This window comes from Lytechinus variegatus, chromosome 12, assembly GCF_018143015.1.
Source record: "Lytechinus variegatus isolate NC3 chromosome 12, Lvar_3.0, whole genome shotgun sequence".
Classification (NCBI taxonomy): domain Eukaryota; kingdom Metazoa; phylum Echinodermata; class Echinoidea; order Temnopleuroida; family Toxopneustidae; genus Lytechinus; species Lytechinus variegatus.
In genome coordinates, this window is record NC_054751.1 from 25683143 (window position 1) to 25709172 (window position 26030).

At 38.0% G+C, this 26030-nt stretch overlaps 1 protein-coding gene across 1 annotated transcript in view; it reads right to left on the reverse strand.

Annotated features, from left to right (window-relative positions):
* Positions 1–299: 299 nt before the first annotated feature.
* The window catches only part of LOC121425026 (transcription factor COE3-like), a 49370-nt gene continuing 23639 nt past the window's right edge, over positions 300–26030 (reverse strand). The window contains exons 5-6 of the mRNA XM_041620960.1: positions 6527–6600; positions 300–474 (exon numbers count right to left, since the gene is read on the reverse strand). Of these exons, the coding sequence (XP_041476894.1) occupies positions 342–474; positions 6527–6600 (207 nt within the window). The 3' untranslated portion in view covers positions 300–341. The remainder of the gene's footprint in view (positions 475–6526; positions 6601–26030) is intronic.

Below are 26030 nucleotides of genomic sequence, written 5' to 3' on the forward strand. Positions count from 1 at the left end.
CCTACCGAAATTTAAGCGTGCCGCTTGCTAGTAACCAGCATACGACCAGCAGGGCGCTCGCTTAATAAGCGAGTGCATGCTAGCGAACAGTCCCTGCTCGCTAAAAGATCGCTTAACTATTACTCTGCACGCATATCACACGCTTATTAAGCTAGCCGCATGCTAGTTACTAGCATGCCGCAAGCTTGCGCAAGCTAGTCGCACGCTTCCCGCAAGCTTGGAAATTTCTGTAGGGGTTGAGGTGTTATCAAGGCTGTTAATGGAGAGGGATTGTCTGCTGTTGGTCTACATTCTCTCAAAACCAGTGAACATTTATTGCCTTCAATATCTTGTAGTTCTTCCTAAAACTTTTGAAGCAACGTAATCAGCATCCACCTAGGATAAAAGAGGGTTAATTGCACGTACCTGTCGATGATCACCGGGTCCGATGGAGTCTCGTTTCTATTGCCACAACTTTTCTTGTCACAGCAGCGGCTGTAAATTAAGAAAAAAAACAGCGGTAAAATTTTAACACATTTAGCACTATAAAACATGTCCAAGCAAGAGTAGAAGCCAGTGCACTTCAGATATCAACCTTGACAAACACAATGACTTGGAGCATATTACAGAGCAACATCCAAACATAACATACTGTGGGGACACAAGACATTTTTTTACTTAGAACACCATGGTTTTTTTTTCTTTATCAAGGGTAACTACTTTAGTTCTGAAGCTGTTCATGAAGCTGGCCCTGAAAAGCATCATAACTCTTCTCCGTCTAAATGTTGAGTACCTTGCAAGAATGTAGAAGGTCCCAATGATATATTAAGTCTTTGGTAGTTCTCGGCCAGGGATTGAACCCACAACCTTCTGTTCATGAGGTGGATGCCATACCACTGAGCCACTATGCATGGAATGGAAATCAAATATTCACATGTTATACCCTTAAAGTGAGGCATAGCCCGAGTTAGTTCAACCTAAACTATGTATCCTTGACATACATTGACCTTAAAATTGTAACCTTTGCTTTTGAAGTCTCATTTTCAAGGTGGAAAAGGAGAGGACGAAATAGCATCCCCATAAACTTGAATACAAGCAGATGGTTTATTATGTACAGATCTCTCCCGGAAAGCCTCATCACAGTGAGATGGGTGACAAAAGCATGGAGACAGAGGCAATGCAGGGAGATAGATATTGGTTTAGGTCTGACGACTCGATTAGAATCATTAATCGAAGGAAACCCACACTTAGCTGGAACCTTCGGAGGTGTCAAGTCATTCCCAAGAGCCAAAATCTCATCCCCTTGTTACTCAATGATTTTTCTCGCTTTATGTCATTATTCCCAGTTATTAGATCATTTTTCTCCTCTCTCTCTCTCTCTCTCCCCGAGTCTCCGCTGATGAAGCATAACAACACAGTTTGGGTTCATGATTTACACTTTACCTGTGAGCCCAACACTGTGGAGTGCGATGTGTTAACAGTGAATGGAAACAAGGACAGGTGGCTATGTATCATAACAGGTTGAATTATAGAACTAAATTACAAGCTCCTTGGTTAAATCATAGAAAGAGAGAGAGGGACAAAGAGAAAGAATAAGAGAGGGGAAGAAAGAATAAGAGAAAGAATAAAAGATATAAGAGCGTAAGGGGAGAGTGTGAAGAGGTATATAGATGTGCAGACATAGTAAAGTTAGGTTTGAAATTCAAAATTTAGTGTTTTGTTTACAAATCAAAGAAATCATGTGATTAGGAAAGACAAAACAGAATATACAAGATAAAAATAAAATTTGAGGCAAACAGAAAGCTGAACTTGGTGAAAATAATCAAAGCCAGGGCCTACGCATGAGAAATTAATTTCATACAGCTACGTCAACATAATCCCTTTTTTACTTTGTTCATTTCTTTACTTCCTGCAAAATATTACTGCTGCCGATCATGCACAGTGCCAGGGAATAAGAAAGGGGGTCGAGATATGTGTCATCATTTTTTGGGGGGTCTGAATTGAATGATACAGGTACGGTTTGGGCACATATCCTGTATGCCACTTTTAGCCGCTTTCCAGTCCAGGCTTACAAAAATGACTTTGAAAAGAGCAAGCTACCATGCGACGTCCCCCTTCCAGATGGAGGGACCAACTCAGAAGCGATGTGGGTCTCCCTCTACTGGATGCTGTAGACCTAGCCCAGGGCTGAACTGAATGGAAAAGGATCACCCTTAGGAGAGCGAAGGGACACACCGTCCTATACACCGTCATATAGTTACATGACTAAGAACTTTGTTATAATTTATGGTCTTCTTTCCTCTTTGTACCTTTCCTAATTTTAAAAACCTTTTTTCTACGTTTTGTTGTGAAAAATCATTTTGGACAGCTACCCCCCCCCCCCAACTATGTTAATTGATAACATAACTAACATGAGGTATTTAAAAAAATAGCAATCAATAGTTCATACCAATTGTTTTGGACAAAAACAAACCACTAAAAAAAATGCTATTATTTTTTTTTCGAAATTTACACAATGTTTATTGATTTCTGATGTGTGTAAAGTATATCCCCTGTTTAATCAAAACAAGACACAACTTGTAAGTCTGCATGCCGGTTGCTTATGGCTTCAGGAAAAGAAAATATGAAATGATAAAAAAATGAAGATTAAATGAGAGAAGAGAAGAGACAGGTGGAAGACATCATGAATGGCAACCCTCCGTAGCTGGGCGCCCCAGGAAAATATTGCTTTCATATTACGGCCCAACACAAAGAGATAAGTTGTCATTAGATACAGCCACGCCGCTCAATTCACCCCCCCCCCCATTCTTCTTCTCAGAGCCATTCAAGTAACTCGAACTCCGCTTGGTCAGGTTTGGGGGCAAATCTGAGGTGAAGACAATTTCTGTTTTCTTTTTAATATTTTGTTGGCGGATGAGAGAAAAATTTCGCTGTTATCCTTTCATCCAATTTTCACTCTTGCTCTTCTTTGACAGGGAGAGTAAAAGGAGGCTTTCGTTTGAAATTAGAAGAAGCGTCATTGCTACTAGCTATTATTTATAAAATTAACTGGAACTCGATACCGTCTCCAATCATGATGAGCATGTACATGAGCCAATCAGCAGGCTTCGATACATGTCCATAACTTTGATTGAAACTGAGTTTTTACGAGAGTGGAGGTAGAGAAAGCTCCTGGCCTCGCTGTTGGCAAATTACTGAATGTTTCTGAAGTTACAAGAAGCCAAAAATAACTTAGTTTTCCTCTCTTTTGAACGATAACATTTCTCGACTTGAACATACAACTTGGGGATAATCGTGTTTATTTTTTATTTGATGGGGTGTTTATTGGAATGTCAAAATACAGACAGCCCTCTAAAGCGATATGTTTCATTCAACAATATGAACAAAAATAAGACATCAACAATACTGGTGTACGATGACAGTGAGAGAAAAATGAAATGTGTTGCCTTTTTATCATTAAAAGCCATATCAAGGACATAACAAGAACTAAAGATTTATCATATAATGTTTCATTATTCAGTGGTACTAATTTTTTTAATCACACTAAAAAAAGTTCAGATTATCATTCACAGAACATTATTGTCTCCCTTTTAATAGCTAGATAAATTTTAACAAGCCACTTTTTTAAACAAATTCAAATAAATCATTTTTTAATGAAAACTGTGCAAGAAAAATGTCTCTTAACCCTGATTAACTATCCAGCATTGCCTCTACATGTAGAATTTAATGCATAGGACCATTTTATCAAAGAAAGCATTATTGATCTCTTTTAAGAAGCAATCACACCAATGTACTCTAAATTCTAAATGTCTCCCTTACATCTCAAGATTGCCAACTCAAAGAGTCGACGAGAGAGGCAGGATGATCACAGACGAGGCACTTGAAACAAGCGCACACATTGCCCATCCTCGGCGTTTGTTCCATTAGCGCATGAAGCAACAGTTAGGGGAAACGGGGCTCAAGTGCCTACTCCACCCACATCAAACAGTTTGGAGAGTTGGCGTAAAGGAGCGAGTGAACGGCCTGTTGCTCTGCCCTCCACTCAATCCACTTAGTTTATCTATCGCTCTCCCCCCTCCCACTCACAATTTTCTTCGAGAAGTTTAAGTAATTTACCTAAAGAAAGTTTATGATTCTTTTCTTTTCTACTCAATAATACACAGTGCTTCTAACCTACAGTATATGTACATTAGCATCATGTCAAGATTTACATAAAAATTAATGCATTCAACTACTACATTAAAGTTGATATTTACTTGATAACATAATCACTGTAGGGCATAAATAAATTGGGCCAAGAGCCTAAACAAATTAGACAAATTTTTAGAGTTGAAAAGTTTCACTTGTGACCAAAACATAAACATATTATTTTAGCCCATCTCTACATTTACAATTTCTTCCTTTTAATCATATAGGCCTATTTATATCATACAAACTGTCCTTGATTATAAACTACCCATTATCTACAAACTAATCACAATCCCACCTGCCCTCCCCAGTCTTAAATGATTTTTTTTTCATCTCAAATTTTAAACTTTCTTGATTCATTTCAATCCTGTATTTCAAATATACACAGTCATGAATCATCAATTATTCATCACCTACAAACCATTTACATAATGCATTGTTGATTTTAAAGCCCAATAACACTACGACCCCCCTGCCCCCTCCACCACCACCACCACCACCAACTTAACCCCCTTTCCAACCCCACCTGCCCTCCCCATGGCCAATTCTTCACCCCTGTTACTGATTGATCACAGAGAGCCCGCTCCTCCTGGGGGTCAAGCGAGTCTTCTTTAGGGGTCAAGTGTTTTTCGGCAAAGTGGTGCGCCTCTGCGAACATATGATGAATTATTTGCTGTTGACCTGGTACAAACATGTTCGCTGCTCGACTCATCCACACAAGTTCGAAGACCTCCACTTCTAACTGAGATACCTCCCACTTATTTAATTAATTATGTTCTACCACGAACCCCTCCTCCTACTATTGTCTTTGTCTATTGGATTCTTACACCACAAGACTTGCTTTTGGAAGTACCAAATTTTATAAAATGATAAGTGTATCAATATATGAAGTCAAATCAGAATAGTATTTGCCTTTGGGCCAACACCCACTATCACTCACAACTACAAGTATTATTCTAAAGAGGGGGGTGAAGGGTGGGGGGGGGGCTTTAATCACTATTAATTTAAATTGCATAAAATTGCTAATATTTGCTGTCTTTGGGCAAAATTTACCAACAGGATGCTTTAGGTGCAAAAGAATCAAAGAAATAATGCAAAATGGGGGATCTTCAATTAAGTTCAAAATTCAAACTTCAAATATATCTTTTGTTTGTCAACTTGAATAATGATATTTCATATGCATTTTGTCTGGAATTAAGTGAATTTGGATTCCCTTCAAGTAATGAGTAACAATTGTATAAATGGTAGATTTTACACAGAAATAAGTGGGGTAAAAGGAAAAAATAATTTGAGAACAGGAGGTAATTGGTCTGTGGAACTCGAGTGCACCCCCCCCCCCCTCCTCTAGTCTCTCATCTTCTTCCATAAAATGCTTAGTGATTTATAACGCACTGATTCCAAGTAACATTTGAATGTTTATTTCCTGCACTTTTCCTCGAAATTCAAACTTCCTTATATCGACTCCCCTTCTCCTGAACAAAACTGAAAAAAAAACTATCCGAAAAGAGCAAACTTTACTTCTTACGATGCCATCATCCACACTCTTTTACCGCTTCCATCATGAGTTATCCAAAGATGTGGTTCATATTACCCGATCATGTGTTCGTTATCTCTAGCTAGATATTGATACGATGCATTTAATCAAAGGAACTAGACTGTTTAACCTCTAAAAAGATAGGCTAATCAAGACAGTATGTGGGGCTACCGTATCGGATCACACACTGGCTTGTCATTGCTGTCCAAAACTGCTCCGTAATGGCATGTCCACGTGTCTGACTGATAGCCTTCTGTTCAATAACTCAGAGGACTCAGGATATTGTTTTCAGATCTGAAAAGTGGGCCTACACAAATCAACAAGGTGGTGTTGAGTTTCCTGATCAACCTAAATAGAAAGTTTTTTCTAATTGCATTCTGTTATACATTCATTTTGAATTTCTTACTTTTGCTTCAACGGTAATTCTCACTAAATCTCACTGAAAATCCATCAGTGTCATAAATTTTTCGACATAAAATTTTCAAAATGTCCTTTGTCAACAAAGGCAAACACACCAAATTGTCAAGAAAACAATGAATTTATGTAATTTACATCATATCTAGAAAACAATTTGAATATTCACGCATTTTAGATGTTGACGTTGCTGGCCGTCCATAGTTGTAATTGATCAGATCAATCACAACTCTTTGTAAGACGGGGGGGGGGCCCCAGATGTCCTTGACTACAGGTTGTGCTGTATAATGGTCATCTCCCCCCTCCCCCCCCCAAGAAAAAAACTTGAAAGGGTTTTCTGGCATTTCAAGGAGTGCCATTTTTGCAGCACTGAAGGGTGATCGCCCTTCCGAAGGTGAATTAGCTAATTACCTGCACATGATTTCGTGGGTGAGTAGCACACGGCACATCTCTGGATTCTTGTCTTGTCCTTCATAAACGATGGCCTGTAAAAATGAAGAAAAAAAGAATTAAGAGGAAAAATGTATTACATGTGTCGAATTCATAGGCATTTCTAATGAAAAATTAGAGTTTATACAGCATTTGCAACCCAATGCATTAGATACACATAGAAGTTACTATTAATCATCAGCAGAAAGCGCAAATGTTGTTAACCAAAATTAACATATTTAGTAGGCCTAATTCTGATAAAAGTTCATAGGAATTTCATCTCATTGCTTCAATTTATGAACTCTCTGATAGGCCTATCTAAACTCAAAATGTATCAATCAATAGAGCATACATTGCTACAATAGTAGGCAAAAACTTGAAGTTTGGTAGATATATAAACCAACTATACCAAGATACAAAAATAAATGGAACAGGAAAGGTTGCATCATTGCCACTTTGTCCTTGTCTTACATTACACATGTATGTAGGCCTATAATCATTGAAACAACATAATTTGACAATGATGCAGAGTTCAAACTCAAAACCTCCTGCATGTTGTATGCACTCTATACTCTACCGGTCAGTTACTTCATGGTTATCCCATTCTTTCAACGAGAATACATAATGTGGTGCAACAAACTTGCATTTGATGCTATGGGTTAATGCATGACAGGTCGGTCATAGTCGGAAGAGACTGGGTCAGAATGTAAATACACATCATCGGCTCATTTGCCAAATTTGATTTCATGCCTGAAGAGCGCTCATTAGAAAGGGGCAGGCCTGGCTTGCCGCTTGTGTGGTGTGTAGATGATGATCATGCCATGTTACAAGCCAGGCATGTAACCATCCATGACATCGACTCATCTTCCCCCTTGTCTCTCCTGTAACTCCTCTTTCAATATATGTAAGCCAGCCCCCCCCCCCCCCCCCTCCCCGAAGGCAAGAATAGTGCTTGATGTTCAATTATGAGAAGTACAGAAGTGCCAGTTGGAATTCATCACAAGGTTTGTGAGACATCCTGGGTTTACTCATATATATTCACACACAAAAACAATGGCACCAGTAGAAAAGAAACTGTGGATTATTAACTAAGTTGTAGTAGTAGTAGTAGTAGTAGTAGCAGCAGCAGAAGCAGTACAAGTATTAGAAGTAGCAACAGCAGCCATATTAATAGCAGTCATTGGTAACTGTCTTAATCGACTATAATTGATAATTTGACACACGTCTCATCACTAAAATTTAATAGATCAAAAGAGAAAAAGATAACGATGGGAAATAGACCAGACATTTCATAAGCTGGTTGTTTGCAAAATGGCATTCCCCAAAGTGGGATGAGTTCGAAATGCAAACAGAACTAGACCAAGACGCAATTCACAGCCTTACTCTTCTCCATCCTCGCATAGTGTGGAGTACATCACTGATAATCATAAATGTTAACGCTTCACTAATGTCCCACGGCCCCCCTTGACAGGGCCGTCTTAAGATTAATAAGACCCATCTACACGTAACCTTCCATTCATAAATAATGCACGCTAATGCAACTTCTACCCATTCCCCAATTTTTCTTCACTGCTCGAATCCCCGTACCTACACGTACCACACAGGTCTGGTTAGTGTCTGGTCACGATTCTAACTTGTGTTCAGGTCTTCATGATAAACTGTCGTGGAATTTACAATATTGATGCATGTATTATTTACAAGGTTGATGGCAATGTTTGGCTTGTAAATGATATTCCTTTTTAGCTTTTAGTACGTACCAACCATCATATTCCTACATACATTTATCTTATTTTTTGGTGTTTAGCAATTTCATAGTTCTAATGCCCAGGGGTGTGTAAATTCAATGAAACAAATAGGGCCTATCTATTCATTGATTTTCACTGACAAATTTGCCATGAGCCAATCAAATGCAAGAATTTCAGTAGCTTGTAACAGTTTTCAGCGAAAATCACTGACTACTTAGTTCATGAAACGCTCCCCGAATGACCTAGTGGTACCCTGGGTCAGGTGGTTCAACTGACCCATCAATAACTACATCAAGCCAACATCTTTAAAGGCACATCGTTAACCATCCATACTAGCTTTAAACATTAATGGGGAAAGGGGTACCTAGACAAGCAAAGTATTTTCCCTTTCGGTATACCTCTAACTAGCGCTAATATTATGCACTAGTCTCGACCATCTAATAAAGAATCGATATTGGTCTGGTCACACTGAATCTTGAACGTGGTAGTCCTATCGGCAACAGGCTTATACAATCCTTAAAAGTGCAATTGAAATTCATTACAAAAATAAGTTACAATAAAATGTAATATGAATACAGAGTATGGGATAACAACAATATCATTTAGACGCAACGAAATTCTCAATCCAACCAGAATCGTGTCTGTCAATGAATAATTACCAGTTTTATAGTGTGATTTTGAAGACAAGACACAAGTTGAAATGAAAGTGTTTTGCATACAATATGCACTCCATTTGCTTTTGCACTTTTTGCTACAGGATGGTTGAAAGATGAAAAAAGACAATGACAAGGAGATGGGAAAGAGGAGAAAGAGAAGAAGACCTTCTCTTCGGTTCAGAGAGAGGTGAGTTATTAAGACAGCCCGTTTCTAATTAACAGGGGTTGTAATCAGTCAACAGTAATCAAGAGTATCTGAATGTGATACTGGCTAATAACTTATTATGAAGAGGGGGCCCTCTGACACCAGGATTAGTAATTGATCGTAGAGATGATTATCAGACTGAATTGTACACAAGGACCTTTATGCAATTGATTACAACTATCAGCCTTTTTGATATAACTGATTGGGGGGAATGCAGGTGGACCACTACACCGGGTTTCCCCCTACTCTTATACGAATAGTGCAATAGGTTCTTAACGTGCAAAGGTGGTGACTCTCCTCTACACGGGGCCTCCATTTAACGTCCTATCCGAGGGACGGAGTGTTTTCCATTGTAACATAGCCTGCATCTATGAAACATGGGAGAGACGTTTACACACAACGCACTGGCTTCAGTCATCTGCCCGGGTGGACTCGAACCCACGATCTTTGGTTCGACGGGCAGACGCGTTACCGACTGAGCCAACACCGCTCTCTGGGTGTTGATCAATTGTTATCAATCTTTATGTTACAATAGCCTCTGAATGTGATCATGGCTATTATGAAGAGGGGACCTGATGATACCAAGCTTGGTAATTGATGATTTTCATATTGAGTTGTATGAAAGAATCAGCTCTCTGATCAATTGATGTGCTTATTTTAAATGGACATGTGGGTTTTATTACAAGGGATAGCGATCAGTCTGCTCTACAAACCGTTCACTCAAGTTAAGAGGTCTGAATACAAAGCCTACAATGACATGGGTACTCCTGCTCAGAAATTAAAAAAAAGGCAAGTTTTATATGTGTTAGTCTTGTGTACAGACCCACTTGTTGATCAAAGTTTCAACCAGGATCTGTGCCTACAGACTTGGTGTGCTCTTTCAAAGGGGTACATTAGAACTAGCCTTATTACATAACATAATCTCCTAAAGTTCTAAAAAGGTGTACAGAGGCCTATTTTGGTAACTCTTTGATTTAATTATTTAACCAACCATTCTGTGCCCATCTTCCCTCTTCAAGATGGCTCCCATTTTCTTTCTTTCATTCTGCTCTGAGATTCTGCAGACATGGCTGTGATTTTACCTTCATGATGCCTACCTAGGTCAAGGTGAATCATCGAATTACATGTACATCCTGTTCCAGCTTCACTCACCGAAGCTTCCAAGTTTCTTCTTCATTTTCTCCTTTTTTTCTACCATCATTTTAACTATTAACATATGTGGGAGTTTGTTTGGTTTGTATGGGATACTCACATCAATGTGATTTGTGTGAGTTGTCATCCCCGTATACCCCCCCCCTATACCCTCTACCCCCTCTCCCTCGATCTCACTCACTCTCTCTATCCTCCTGTATCTCTCTCCTCTACCCTACCCCTCTCCTCTACCCCACCCCTCTCCCCTTCCCCTGTCCTTCTCTGTCTATATCCCATTTTATCTCTTTATCTCCCCAACACCTCAAGCTCCATCAGCCCCATCCCCCCCCCCCCCTCTCCCCACACCCCCTTCCCCTCATCTTGCACACCCTTACTCACCTTTGTTTTTCTTTGTTCCCCATCTTCACCTCTTCCTTCTTATCCCTAAGTACAACAAGATAGCATCTTAAAATCACATCTTGTGAACATCGGCACTGGCCTTGCAACAGATACTTTCTAACAAGCTGACAAAGACAGCTCTCTCAAACAATTGAAAAAATGTTCGAGTCTGGAATGAGCTTTTCTAAGTAAGTACAGGCCAAATTGATATGGAAAAAAAATCCTAATTTTTTTAAGATAATAAAATGCCAAGAGATGACAAGTTTACCATAAAATTACTCTAATCTATAGCATGCATACCGATATCTGTAATCCCCCAAGGCTTCATAGAGGGACCACCCTATTCAAATTGTTAATATGTTATATTCACCCATTCCATACCCTACATGTTCACTACATGTACATACTAGCAGCAAGAAACATCATAGTTTCATTCCATTTCTTAGGAATACAATGAAAAACAATCTACATGTAGATAGACTGATGTCCCCTGATGATTCCAGAACTAAATGCTGTAAAATATGTAAACATGAATAAATGTGTCAAGAAGTTTTAGAAGATAATAGGTCCCTCAGGTGCCCATCTATTCATTTTTTTGTCAGCCATCTCTCCTAAATCCTTTCCCCTTGGTGGCTAGTCTACACCTCATTACTGTTGTCTTACAGTATAATAATATTGGGAGGATGGTCGTGCGTGGAGGCTAAGCAAGATAAAGAGAACCAATTACAAATTTGGCAGGTATTTTAGCAGCCCCTGTAGGATAATTAGCAATGCCAGGATAGTCAGGCTATTCAAGATTTCTTTCTCCTTCTTTCTGCAACGCTCGCTTCAGCAGACAGAACTATCTCTAGTCAAGGTTAGTTTACCAAGCGTGGACGTTTTTGACATCATCTATATTTCATAAGCCTAATTTATTTGCTCAAATCAAGACTGGAGATTATTACCAGTCATCATTTCTCATTGTAACTCTTTGAATAGGGATGGTGTTGCATCTTATTCAATGGTACTATTTGATGTGAATTTTGAAAAATACTTTGGTGATCATGACCATTGCATGTTAATGATTCATTAAAATGCAAATAAATAAGTCGTGATTATTTGATAAAACAAAAATTTGCATGAAAGTGATAAGGGGATGATATAAAACTTACTCTTCCTATCTGGTAATGTGAGATGAACTGAGAATAGTTTGCACTCTTAGTTATATTTCTATTACTTAGAATGATTTTCAATGTGGTTCTTCTTTTTCTAGCTATTGAAAATAAGCCTGAGTCGAATCAATTTTAAAATCGGTGTTCGATCGATGTCATCGAACACCGGTGCAGATTTTGCAAAATCGTTGCATCGAAAAAAAAAAAAAAAAACGTCGGCCGGCCGATTCGTTTGGTTTACACAATCAATCATCAAAATATCAGTAATGTCCAACTTTACTACTACTTACTTGATTTCTATTGCCCCCAAAATGAAACTGAATGAGTAATTATGATGCTATTCACCATTAATTTGAAGTTTATTTCGATCATAGTTCGAGTCTTACTCGTCTGCTCGTGCCGAGATATTTTATGCACGATGAATTCATGAATGGAAGTTATGGCCATCGATCGTGCATGCGCAGTACTGTTCTTTAATCAAACCAGAAAATGGCCGGAAATTGACGCGATCAACGTAAAATAAATCTTGCTTTCATGAACAATATTAAAATCATGACCATAGAATATTATTTAATCGTAATATTTAACAATAATTTGCACATGATAATCATTAATATGAATTTAGAGCTTGATGTGAAACGTTTGTATTTCGTTTCAATTTTCAATGGCGGACATCTCATGACGATCGACTTGACTTCTTGAGTCGAGCTAGTGCACTTGTCTAAAAAAAATAATCATCACGTCAGGATTGATTCATGAACATTGTCTACATGCAAAAACTCTGTTCAAGTTCGTAATATCACCATATAATAACATTTTACATGACAAAACAGAAAATTGTGTTTGATATTTTTTCCCATCAATTTGAAGCTAGTTTGTGCCCAACTTTGGGCTCTGATTTCATGAATGGGAAAATATGTCATACGACATCAAACACGCATGCGCATTGTGCTTATTTTCTCGGAGCTTGGAGGAGACGTCCACAGATGGAATAACAATAGAAATAATCCCAGTATTATTTCTTCCATATGAACATAACATACTTTGCTGACATCATCAATATTCTTAGTATACCATAAAATCTTGTTAAATCGTAATAATTTAGATGAATTTAGGGCTCGATTCGAAACATTCGTATTTATTTTGATCGCATGCTCAATTGCGTCTAAAAAACTGGATTGTCATTATCAGGATTAATTCTCGAACATCGTCATAACTCATATTCCCCAATCTTTTCTCACAATCATTATATCAGCATTGAATAGCAATTCAAATGACCATCCAGAGAAAATTACGTATCTATTCCCATAAATTTATTTGGAGCTCATTTTGGATCCAACTACACAATCTCAGGCAAGTTACAGCACTCTCCGTTGATTGCACTTGTTTGCTGGTGCTGACGTCAAGCACGCCTGTCGTTTCGGGAGGAGAGTGAGTGTACGGAGCTGCGGACGGGGCTGGTGAATGGACTGCGAATGCTAGTCGACCGAAAATCATTCGGATCGACTCTGCGTGATTCATGTCTTTATTATTGTTTCATTTTAAACTTATATGTTGTCATCTGCAAATATCATTGTTGAAGATATTTTGGGAAGAATTCTGCTTTGGTCCCCGGCCTTTTTTGTGTGTTTTGTGATCATGGAAAATACAAACGAACTTTGCTCTGTCATCTGCTTGTGCAACGCTCACCCGGCCAACGCGCCAGCGCATACCGTCAGTGCGTAGTGCATATGCAAAGCGCATCGCATCGACGCAAAAACAAAAGACTAAATTTCCCCGCCTTCAATATTCGATGCATCGATGTTCGATCGAATAAGAGCTGTCGAACACCGGTTTTCAAAATAATCGATATGACTCAGGCTTAATTGAAAATCCAATATATGCCATTTATAGACCAAATAAGACATCTCTAAAATTGTTAAGTCATGAATTCAAAATCAAGCAATATTTTTTAATTCAATGTGCCATCTAGTATTTTCTATTCTTTTCATAAGAATATTTCCTTTAGTGTTACTTCTGTCTTCTTTGCATTTCAGGAGACAAATAGTCCTTTTCACCAAAGCTGTTATAAGCTACTGAAATCCTTGCACCCAATTGGCTGAGAGCTAATTACTCAATTAAAATCCCTGACAAGAACTCTTTGTGAAACCCTTCCCATATTTTGTTTCCATTCCCTGATATCTCTAAGATGAGGAAATGACAGAAGAAAAAATAAATTATGAGCATGAAAGGCTTGGGACATTGACTTGCATGGCCCAATGAACACACAAAACTCTGCATAAAATTGCCATTCCATGGTTCTCTCCATCTCTGTGACTCAGAAATGGTAGGCTTGCTGCAAGGCTTGTTGGTTTTACCTCTTTCCATGGTGTCAAATCATGAAGACATTGAATGCTTCTGTTGTGTTAGACACAGATAGCAATCATCCTCAAATTATTTGTTAAGCACAGTCATGACAGTACAACCAAAGATGGATGTATGTAGGACACCTTTGAAATTTGCCTTTACCTCAAATTTGGCCAACTATAAGTAATGTAAATACAGTCCCGAGGATTCACAATCTATCTATCATTTATCATCATTTTGTAAATGACAAAAACCTAATTATTCACCAATCTAGAAGAAGTTTGATATATAAATGCAAGGAAATGGGCAAATATTATGTAGCTTACAATTAAAAACCAAGATTTAACACCTGAAATATAACACCAGTCAATTAATTTCAATTACCTTTTATCTATTTACTTTACACAAAGAAATATTGCAACATAAATCCACAGAAAAGTAGGAATTAAAAAAATCCTTAAATAATTCAATTAATAAAAATAAAATATGGAGGGAGTAGAGAGTATAAAAAGAAAACCTTCCATTTCGTACATGTAAATGGAGTAATGCACAATATAATTTACACATTCACCAAGATATTCTGGAACTAAATAATAATTTGAGCCAGGATACAGAGACTACCAATGGGTGCTTGTATCAAGTACTGCCTGACAGAATTCAGAAGAAAAAATGAAATCTTGATCAAACATGACACACTCTCCACACAAAAGGCTTTAAAAATTATGCTAATTACTGCACTTGCATGGAAATTGCACATGGAAGCTGCTGCTCCATAGGAATATGCCTTTATTGTAAAGAGCATGCAAGCATTCATTTCATAATTTTGAAGTGAAAAAAGGGGAAAATATATTACCATTAAAACTAATTTTTCAAAAACAAAATTACTTTCCATTTTTCAATTTCAAACAACTGAATTGTAGAGTAATAACAGGCAAATACACACTCAGCTTCATAACATTTTGAGGCAATATATCAAAGAATCAAAGTTCATTACAATATTCAGTTTTATTCATATTTCTAACACTTTTTAATTCCACTAGATTGTTAAGCCTTAGATAAAAAAAAGTTTAATTTTATTGCATTTTTGAAAATTCTTAATAGGTTTTCCCTTACATCCTAAAGACATCAACACTCACAGTCCAACCTCTATTTATCTTAATAATGTTTTCTTTCTTCCTTCCATTATTCGATCCTTCTCCATCAATACCATCTTCTTTCCATCCATGCCCCCCTCTCCATTACAATACCACCGACTCTCGACCGACATGCCTGCCACAAGAGAAGAGCCACGCATCCCATCTCCCCAGAAGCAAGTGATATAATTGCCTGTAAATTTTTGAAGACACTCCACTTGGGCCCTGTGAAGGAAAGAACTCCCTTGACAATAATTGTAATGCAAATATACCACTAGGTTTATCCATACAGATGAGACATAATGATGGCCATACATCACAGGAAAAGGGCTTACGAATAACACTTCACACAAGGCCTACATCTGTGTATGTATATAGGCCTAGACTGGGCTATGTAACGGTACCGTACCGATAAGTCAAATAATAGTACTATGAGGCAGTCTGAATTCAAAATAGATCCACAATTCAATGAAGGTCTGTTCCTTCAGCTTTCAAACTGAATCTGTTGAGTTCCTGGTCCTAATCATTAAGTGGATATTGGTGACCAATAAGAATATTAATAGTAGAGAGAGCACATTATTTTTTTGTAAATCTTTTACTCAAGTCCCGCCACTTTGCAGTTTGCTTGTGTAGGACTATACATGATGTAGGTCCATTCCTTCTTCTACCCCAGAGTATATTCTTTAACCTCTCAGGGGTCTTGGAACAATTGACATCTGAAGACTGAAGGAACTGGGAGGAAGAATCCAAGCAAGATTTTTTTTTGAAAAGTCATGGATTATTTTTAGAAAGATGCAAACTGTTGTCTAAAATTTATTTTACTATTACCAACTATTCTGAGGAAGCCTTATGTCATTCATTGATTTTTCTTGCTATCTCACAAAAACAGGGGTTTGTCATTAAAATCATTTTATAAATGCTCTTTGAAATTCCGATTATCCTTAGAAGGAATTTACTTCAATTTCCCAGCGAATGCGTGTCCATAGTCTCGCATGCAACTTGCAAGCACCCCCACCCAATTACAATTTAAGGCCAATACGAGATGGTCCTGTTCTTCCACCCACCACGCCCCCGTCAAATTCCGACCAGTGTTCGATACGGAAACCACACACAACTTTCATCTGGCACACAATAAGAAGGGAGCAAACTACCGTACCCCAAATTTGAATATCTAACTTACTACTACTTTTGCTCCGAGTCATCATGAAGTCATCGACCACGATACACCCCTATCTTCCTTGCAAATTTCTCACCATTTCAGATCTAACTTTGCCTTTTTCTTCAGAGAAAAAACCTTCGCGAGCACGGTTCTCGCACGTTGAACTTTGACACTCTATCAGCTGACATATTTTTCATGACCTCACGTGAACCCCCCCCCCCCCCCTTCCCTTCCCTCGTATCTTCCAAATTAATAATCATGTCGACCCAGAAAAAGAAATGTCCCAAAACGAGGACAGAAAATCAATGCTAACGGCTTTATGGTACCAATATTGCATCAAAATTCCTTAAGTTTAAGTACGTAGATCTGTACATGTTTAATACGTTAATACGCCGAGGGACTTCGTCTTCGTAAACCACAGACCTCAATGCGCATGCGCAATCCAATTAAACTTTCATCCAATCATAATCACCGTTACACCTGTAGAATACAAAGGCTTTACAAAAATGTGTAATAATGTGAATAAATCATTAAAACAAAGGTATAATTTTAATATACAGTATAAATTTTATAGAAACATTTGTTAGGTCTCAACCATTTGCCCTAAAATAAATGACAACCCGTTTCTTGGTCTAAAAATATTATAGGCAGTAAGCATATTCAACTTTAAAGTCATTTCGTTTCATGCAAGTGTGTTTTATTTAATTAGCATTTTATCTTTTATCAATGGTCTCCTCTGTCCACAACATGAATATATACTCTTGCGGGCCCGATCCTTTATTCAATTACACTTTATTAATGTATGCACCTACGTACATTTTCATTTCTTTATTGATTAATATATTTCATCCATGTATTTACCTATTCATCTATTTCATTTCCTTCCATTTATTCCTCTACTATCTATTAATTATAGATTTAACTTTTATTATATGTTTGGACCACATTCTTTTTCTTAATCTCGATGACTTTTTTAAAATCAAGATCTTACTATAATTTATGCTCACGCGAATCCAAAAGCAAACGTACTTATACATGTAAAACAAAAATGCAACTGGTGTTTCGCTTCGATTGTTGTTTCAAATATATTACACAGCTCTATGTATAAGATAGGACTGTATAAATCAGTTTAGTTACTCTGACTTCATCATATAATTTCGAGATACTTTTATTTTATTTCATTTGCGATAAGAATAATATATAAACTGTCATACAGAAAGGTGGAGAGAAGGTAGCCCTAAATATCCACATAACATTATAAAGATAATCCCTCTCCAGTACAGCATGTTGTGTGATGTGGAAGTTTGCGTGAGAAAAAAAACTGAATATGACGGAAGAGACAGCCGGGTTATAATTTGTAACCTGAACTAGCGTGTCCGAGATCGTCTTTGTGGATTGACAATTATTAAGCCCATCCGAGACAGTGAGCAAGGGAGTCCAGGTAACCCCCGCCCCGCCCTATAACCCAGTATTTCAAAATGTTATTTGAATAATTTAGATATTTTATTTAGCACCATCTTTGCGTTGCTCAAGTAAGTTCATCGAGCTAGACGAGCACATTAATTGCCATCGTACAATGTGTCTATAAATCAGAACTCAATTAGCCCCCCCCCCCCCCCTCTCACTCCTCCCTTTACCCTTCAAACCGGAATGCCCACCTCCGCTCCTAAAATGGAATGCAAGCGGATACCCTTTGTGGTATTACTACGAGCTTGTACTGTCACAATTAGCGCAATTCACGCCTTGTCTGTCGCTAGAACGAGCGGGAGAGCTGGCGAGTCTGACCAGCCAGGCTTCGATGGGTGCCTTCTCCTTGGTGTTGGATATAAAGGGGAGAGGATAACCCCCCATCTCCGATGAATCTAATTATCAACTCAGTGATAACGATGCAATCTAATTAGCCGAGTCATCAGACCCGGGGCTATATACAAGACGTGGGATGCTTGCTTGTTTTCTTGCTTGTTGCGATCTTGTGTAGGAGCAAACCCGCACTGTGAAAAGTGGCGCCTCGGTGAAGGCGCCAATTTAAGTATTTGTTTTAAACGTGTGTGTATATGCTCAGATTCTTCAGTGTAACGACCTCACAAGCAAAGACGACATAATATTGAAAATAGATTTAACTATCGACTTTCACTATATGCCACAATTAATAAATGTATGATATTCACAGCATTAAATATTTTTTTTAGGTGTTGCATTCCTTTTCTCGAATGAAATAATGCAATGTGTGTGTATGCGTGTGTAATCTAGTTATCCTTTTTTCACCACTCAAACTTTTGGCAATATTCAGTTTGAAATTATTTTTGCTTTAAAATATATAGACATTTCAATAGATCCAAAAGCATGAATAGCAGTCTAATAATTGATCTTTTGGGGAGCAAAAGAACAATCCGAACATAAAATGTACATATTTAAACAATATGATGTAATCTCAAATAATCTCTTCTGTTCATAAAAGTTAAATATTTACGTTGCCTACTTAATTAGTTATTGCTACATTCTTATATTTATAAGTAGCCTGGAATTTTTTTCCTTTTTTTAATAATAATGCAAGATGATACAATTTTGAAAGAGTTCCGATCCAATGAGTATAGGTGTACTTAAAACTCGTTATTGCGTACATGATTTTTTTTTCCAAGTTCATGAAAGCAAAAGCTCCTTGTGTTGCACTCTTATCCTCCACACACCTCCCTTAAACTACCTTCACTCTGCACCAGCTCAGCTCTTTAAGTTCATTGCCAATTAGGGCCTAGCTTTAACATTTGCAACATCTCGAAAGATTTATCAAGGATTCACAACCACAGCAATGTCGTGATGTTGTTGTATTCTTCTTCTTCTTCATCATCATCATGACCCCCCCCCCCCCCCGCATCGGAAATTCTGCTCGAATTCGAAGCGATGCCCGTTGACATTTTCACCAAAAAATAATAAAAACGAGGTAAAGGTTACTGTTGGGGAAGCAGGCTCGTTGTCGACATACCCCGTCTATAGTCGGTAATAATCAGTTCAGTTAAAACAGTTCTAACCGCGATACATCAATAATCACCAGGAAGGCTGGTCGTCGAGTGTGTACACGACTTCCTAACCGAAATAAGAGTACGACATCGACTGGGTTTCTAGTGTGATGCCTCGAGAGCTTGAATAAACCGGGACGATGTTTACGTTCATCCCTCGTGGAGCTTGGGGGCATTACTGAAAGACTTGCGCAAAGTCTGATGTCTTGGAGTGAGTTTATAGGAACATTAGTTTATTGCTGGGGAAAATAGCTATCAATGCGAATAAAAGTTCAAATACAACCAAAAATATGAGTATAAACATCATTTGTAAACTCAAACATGTTACCCCTTTATTTAAATTATCTCCATAAAATAATCATTCTCTATTACATTATTCAATTCCCTCTCCAATTATCGTCATTTTCAATAACACTATTAGGCCTATTAATCACAATCATTATCATCTTCTGCATCATCAATTTTATTTTTACCATTTTCATTATTATCATTATTACTATTATTATTATTATTATTATCATTATTATCATAATTATCATTATTGTCATCATTATCAGCATAATCATTATTATCATTTTATTATTACTACTACTGCTGCTGCTGCTACTACTACTATTACCACTTGTACTATTACTTCTACTATGATTATTACGTTGATCATCATAATCATCATTGAAAAGTTAATAATAATGTCCATAAAATAGCATTGCCTTAATAGAGTACGTTATGGATGTCATGAAATCTATTATATTTGTATAAATGTATTATGAAATATTTAATGACTAAATTTGTGAAATGGAAGAAAATCTAGTTTTGGATGAGAAAAAATAAATGTTTATATGTAGTTAACAAATGCCCTTCTACTGGCATTCCCCTCTAAATACGGCATAGTTCTTGTCGAGTATTATTTTCATTTACCTTACATGTGATCAACATTTCGTTGAAAGATACAGAAACACAAGTAAAAGTAGTAAATATTAAAGTCTAAAACTTTTTACAAGAATACATTCACGTACATTCAAACAACAAAACACATTCCATCAATTTCCTAAATACTATTCCCCCAAATTATTGATCTCATAAAAACCATTCAAACTACTTATCAGCTATAATTTCGTAACAGTATCTGCTATCGTAACCATCATCACCTGTGTATAATATCATAATTAGGATTGGGCTGAAGATGCGAGAAAAACACAATTTGTAGCCGAGGTTAACAAAAGCATCCCATTTAAAACAGCATCATTGCCTACTAACAGGTACAATTATATTTTCACGTGCGCGTTAACATAACCCCGCGAGACGTTGAAGAACTAGTCCTCTGAGTATACCTAATGATCTTGTATCAGGCATAGGGCCTTGAATGGAGTACTCGGATGTAAGCCTAATTGGTAACCATCTCGCCATGACGCAACCCAAAGCAAGGTATCAAACACCAGAATGATTATATACATATAAATATATTTCTACGTGAGTATATTGTGTGTACATATATGTACGGGGCTTGATCGAGATACTCCTCGCGTCCGCGCGCGCTCACATCACCGGATAAAGGTTTAAACTCTCGACGGACTTGTTAAAGATGGCGGGAAACCTCATTTTCGCGCCTAAATATCGCGCTCACAATTGGGCCCAGTGGACCTGGCTCCTGCTATCTCTCGAAGAATACATACACCATGAACGAGCGGTCCCTAATGAATCCCGTACTTATATAGCCAGGGAGGATGGAGGGTTGAAGAAAAGAGAAAGGTAGAAAAGGAGAGAATGATGATAATGACACGTATCCAATGCTGAGGTTTGGTTTTCATCCATTATTATCTCCGAACGAGGAAGAGATTTGAGGATAAATTTCGCAGTGACTATGAGCAAAAAGATAGAAAGTACAACCTTAAGAGATTTATACATAACACAGAGAGCATAAGAATTTACACCTATTTTTCAGAATAAAAGCATGGATACATACTCTCCAATATAATAATATTCTAAGCTATTCCAGGAAGCTTTTGAAGAAGAGTAACAGTACAAAAAAAAGCACTGAATACATTATAAACCAGTATTATATATTTTTGGATATACATCTACTTTTGATTATCTATATTATCACGCCTACATAGTTTAAATATCCCCATACGTCAAACGCCTGAACTGATGTATCATTATTTTCTTATTTCTCTCTAATCAATACTTGGTGTATTTCCACATTAGGAATAGTCCCGTGTGCGTTTTGGCTTCATCGAATTTTAAATGTTTTATCAGTCAGTTGAAAAGGGAGATTACCATATCTCGAAACAGATGAAATATGTATCTATGAAATCAATTAACCCGGTGGTTTATTCCGCTGTCAGCGGCGAGGTAATAAAACAGAATCGTCTGCTTCTTGAAATAATGGCGCCAAAAAATGATGGGAGTCGCAAACAGGTGTGAGCCGTGCGCGCCAGTGCATGCATTTCCCCGTCACCGCCGAGCCATTCATCACTCGTTAACCATGCCGATGCGCTCCCCCGCTCTCCCCCTCTCTCCTCCGTTGATGCTACTGCTGCCGATGAAAGAACGCTCGTGAAAATGAAAGTATCCAACTCATGAAATGAGAGGCATCCCACTCATGCCCTTCACCAGACAACTTAACCCCCTTCCATTCACCGTTGGGATTTAAGAAGCTGATAATTTATTATGATTTAGGCGAAGACGACAGCGAAGGACGCATAAAATTTTAGTTATCAACACTAAATGTTTGGTTAATTATTTTCATTATGACATAGTTCAATTGAGAGCCATTATATTTAAGAGATTGTTTTGAAATATGTATGCACAACCAGAATACGTAGTTTACTTTATTTTCTTTCTCCCATTTTCATTTTTATTTTTGATAATCAATCCTTAAAGGGTGATGTATGTAATTATAGTGTATAAAGGGATTCGTCTGGTTTTCTGTTTGCTTCGTGCTATATTAACAAAATTTTATTTATTGTGTTTGTATAGCCTAGGCCTCCATGCATTGGCATATTATCATTCCATTCATTCTATGTCATCATTTCCCAGTCATATTTAGACATAATATCGAAATTATGGTCAACAACCATGTGGGAAAATCAACGTCTGATACCACTCTCCTCTATTTTGATTTTGATTTGATTTTGATTTATTTTATTTCCACATAGTACCAGTTTTTCATTGTATTTTCATTGTACCAGTATAGGATTTCAATAATCAGTTTTTTTAAAACATAAATTACTTGAATTATTTCTTTTATTAATAAAAGAGACTCTTATTACAATAAGAAGGATGCATGTCCATGTATTACGCTTTGTTATTTTGTTATATAAAAAGCTCACTGGCGTATCGGGGGCTGGAGCACCAACGCCCTTCCCCTAAAACATCCGCAAAAATATTACCTTTTAAAGCCATTTATTGAAGCAAAAATATTGCAGTTGTCATAATATCCATTAATCCTTCCATCAATATCCATTTTTAAGTATATATACAAAAATGACAATCGATTCTGCTCGCCAGTATTTTTTTTTTTTGGGGGGGTGCTCCGTACCCAAAACTAAGCCCCCTCAAAACCTTGCCTCTTTACGATATAACAGAGAAAATGGAATAGATGAGATTCTTCATTGCACCTCTACTACCCTGTAAACCAAACCTCGGCTATAAAATTTATTCCATATAATTGTCTGGATCGATATGATTTTGATGGGAATGAAGATTTTCAAAATGACGGACAGTCATCAGAAGGAGGCTCTGCGCAAATTGAAGTGCATCGTTTGTGTGATATTCAAGCCTTGAATCGATGGCAATGAATATCTCAGAGGCATGGTATTACCTTTAAAGGTGAGTTCCTCAAGGGCCTGCTCTATCTCCATAATGATAACAAGCTGGATATGGTGCAGCAGATCCGAGGAACTGTCCCCTGGAAGGAGCTTAATGGGACATTGTGAATGAAGTTATCACATAATAAAAAAGAAGTTGTACATGACCCCCGCGTAAAGCGACTAATATAAACGGAATAATTGAGCAAATCGGAGAAGAATTTGATGTTGTGGTTATGGTTGTTACTATTCACTCTCGTAATTAGGAAAAATGATAGCTCGACACACTATGATTTCTTCAAACACCCATGGGGGCGTATTCGATCTGAACGGGATTTTTCCTGATTGTATATCAATCACATTTCGATATTAAATGATTACATTTCCAGACCTTTGAGCTGGCTATCGCTCACGTTTAATAAAACAATCACTGGCCAAGAAAAAACATGAATTCGACTGGTGGAATGTCGCAAAATAATGGCCTGTGTTTAGACTCCCGTGTTATTAATGTTATTGATAATCATTATATTCTTTCTGTGGCGTTCTCTGGGCGGTTGTACGATATTTGTTCACTCTATCATATAATACTATTCAACACAATTTCTTTAGCAATTATCATATAGGCACATGTTTGTTATGCCAGCACGGGGCATTTTTTCCACTGACTTTGATAATATTAAAGCTATAGCTAAATTGCGTATGCAGAAAGATAAACAGTCGTGTCTGAGATCCAGACTAAGTAAAGCTGCCGGTGATACGGTCATCCCTCCGCCTCCAAACAGGTTGATCCTGCGAGGACGATTTGGTTACCAGAGGTTACACCGCATCCTCACAATATTACCAAGGAGCTTCTAACACATACAAAGATGCCATCCGCAGGGATCCGTTGTAAAGAGAGTTGGAATCAAACGCAACTGACTAAAATCAATCGCAAATTTGTTTTCAACCAATCAGAAAAGGCGTATTTCTGATTCAGTTTTGATTTTATAAAGTTGGAGTTAACCCTATAATGTCTTGGCGTCAGGCTTGACCTGGAGTTACATGGGGTCTGGGGGTGCTGCAAGGAAGTTGGTAGGAATAGGTGAGCACCTTCTAAGTGAGAGGAGGGTAACAGTTGCAAGGATTGTTGGACGTCGCGAGATGCTGCGGATAGTCTTGACCTGAATCATGAATTTGATGATTCATACGTCATATTAGATACAGTATACATCAAAAAGATTGAGTCTGACAGCAAGAGGTATGGCAAACTGTATCTTATCCGTCGCTTACGTCATCTAAGTTTCGTGCACAAAACATTATATTTCTGTTCACCACCACTTTCACCAATCACCGTCACTTCTACCACAGCGACGATGAATGGGTTATGGTTTTAATCATCCCCCCCAAAAAACACACACACACACACACCTTTCTCAGTGCCCCCACCGACAATCGCCCCCACGACCACAACCACCATCTTTTGATATTCAGCTGCCATTCATTGCGGCTTCATAATGGCCCGGTGTTCTTATCCCCTCCGCCTCGTCATCACCATCAGCCACCACCTTACCCCTCTTCATCACCCCCATCATCCTCCTCGTCATCATCGTCATTTGCATTCTCCCCGTCCCCCAATACACGTCGGATCGACGATGTCATGAATATTCACGCATGGGGTCACGTTACCCGTCATCGATATCCGTCTCTTTTGAATCCAAACCGGTTTCGATGACGTTCTAGCTGGCGATAATCGCCGATTTTAACACCTCCAATTGGTTCAATGAGGGTGTTATCAGATCTGCGCCTCTCACGGATGCTCTTCGCGCCAATTCTTCCCAGATAAGATTTCTCGGCGAAAGGACGGCTCAGTTTCTACTGTTGTCCATCACTGAGATAAAAAAAAAATCCATTCTCGGGTTCTTTTTTTTCATCTCACCTCCAGACACCAAGACACAAAAGAGACTGTTGCCTATTCTTCCGGTTTTAGTTCATATGAAATATATCTTTCTGTTCCCTTTACCCTTCCTTGAACATGTTTTTTCTCCCGTTGATTTTTTCAAACATTTTCCAAAGACGTCGCCCAAGAACAATACGCAATCAAGAAGGGTTTTGCAATAACTCCAATAACTTATCCTCCCATCATTTTGAACTTGATATTTCATGTTTAAAAAGACAATCAATCCGTCAAATCTTTTCTATCACCACGAAATCAATAAAGATCTTAATTTCTTGGTAATTATGGCGTTTTCGCTTTACATACAAGTACACCGAATGCCTCAAAATCCAATTACCGACTGAGGAACAACATTTAAATGCATGGGAAACATTGTTAGCATTCATCCCTCCTTCGGGGGAGTCTGGAAATAACGAATTCAAAACCATGGTTTGCAAATCCTGGAAATTCGACTCTATCGGTAGAGCATTATTGTAATATTACTCAACATGACATCCAGCAAACGTAGTGACTGTCTCAATCTAACAGACATAAACCGTGCTCAGTGCGTGTGACGGCTAAAACAATGCTTCATATTAATTTGAAATTTATAGAATATCAAGTTGGCTGACAAACAGATATACGGAAGCTGATGGGAAATGGTGTGGGTGCCATATTCATTTATTCATATTTAATTCTCGCCAGTTTGCCTTCGCTGTTTATCTGTCTATAATTCTATCGAGTGCATGACACACAAGACAAGCAGCGGTTTTTGTCGTGTGCGCCGCGACGCCGGTCAGCAGCAGGCTGCATAATATGATACGCA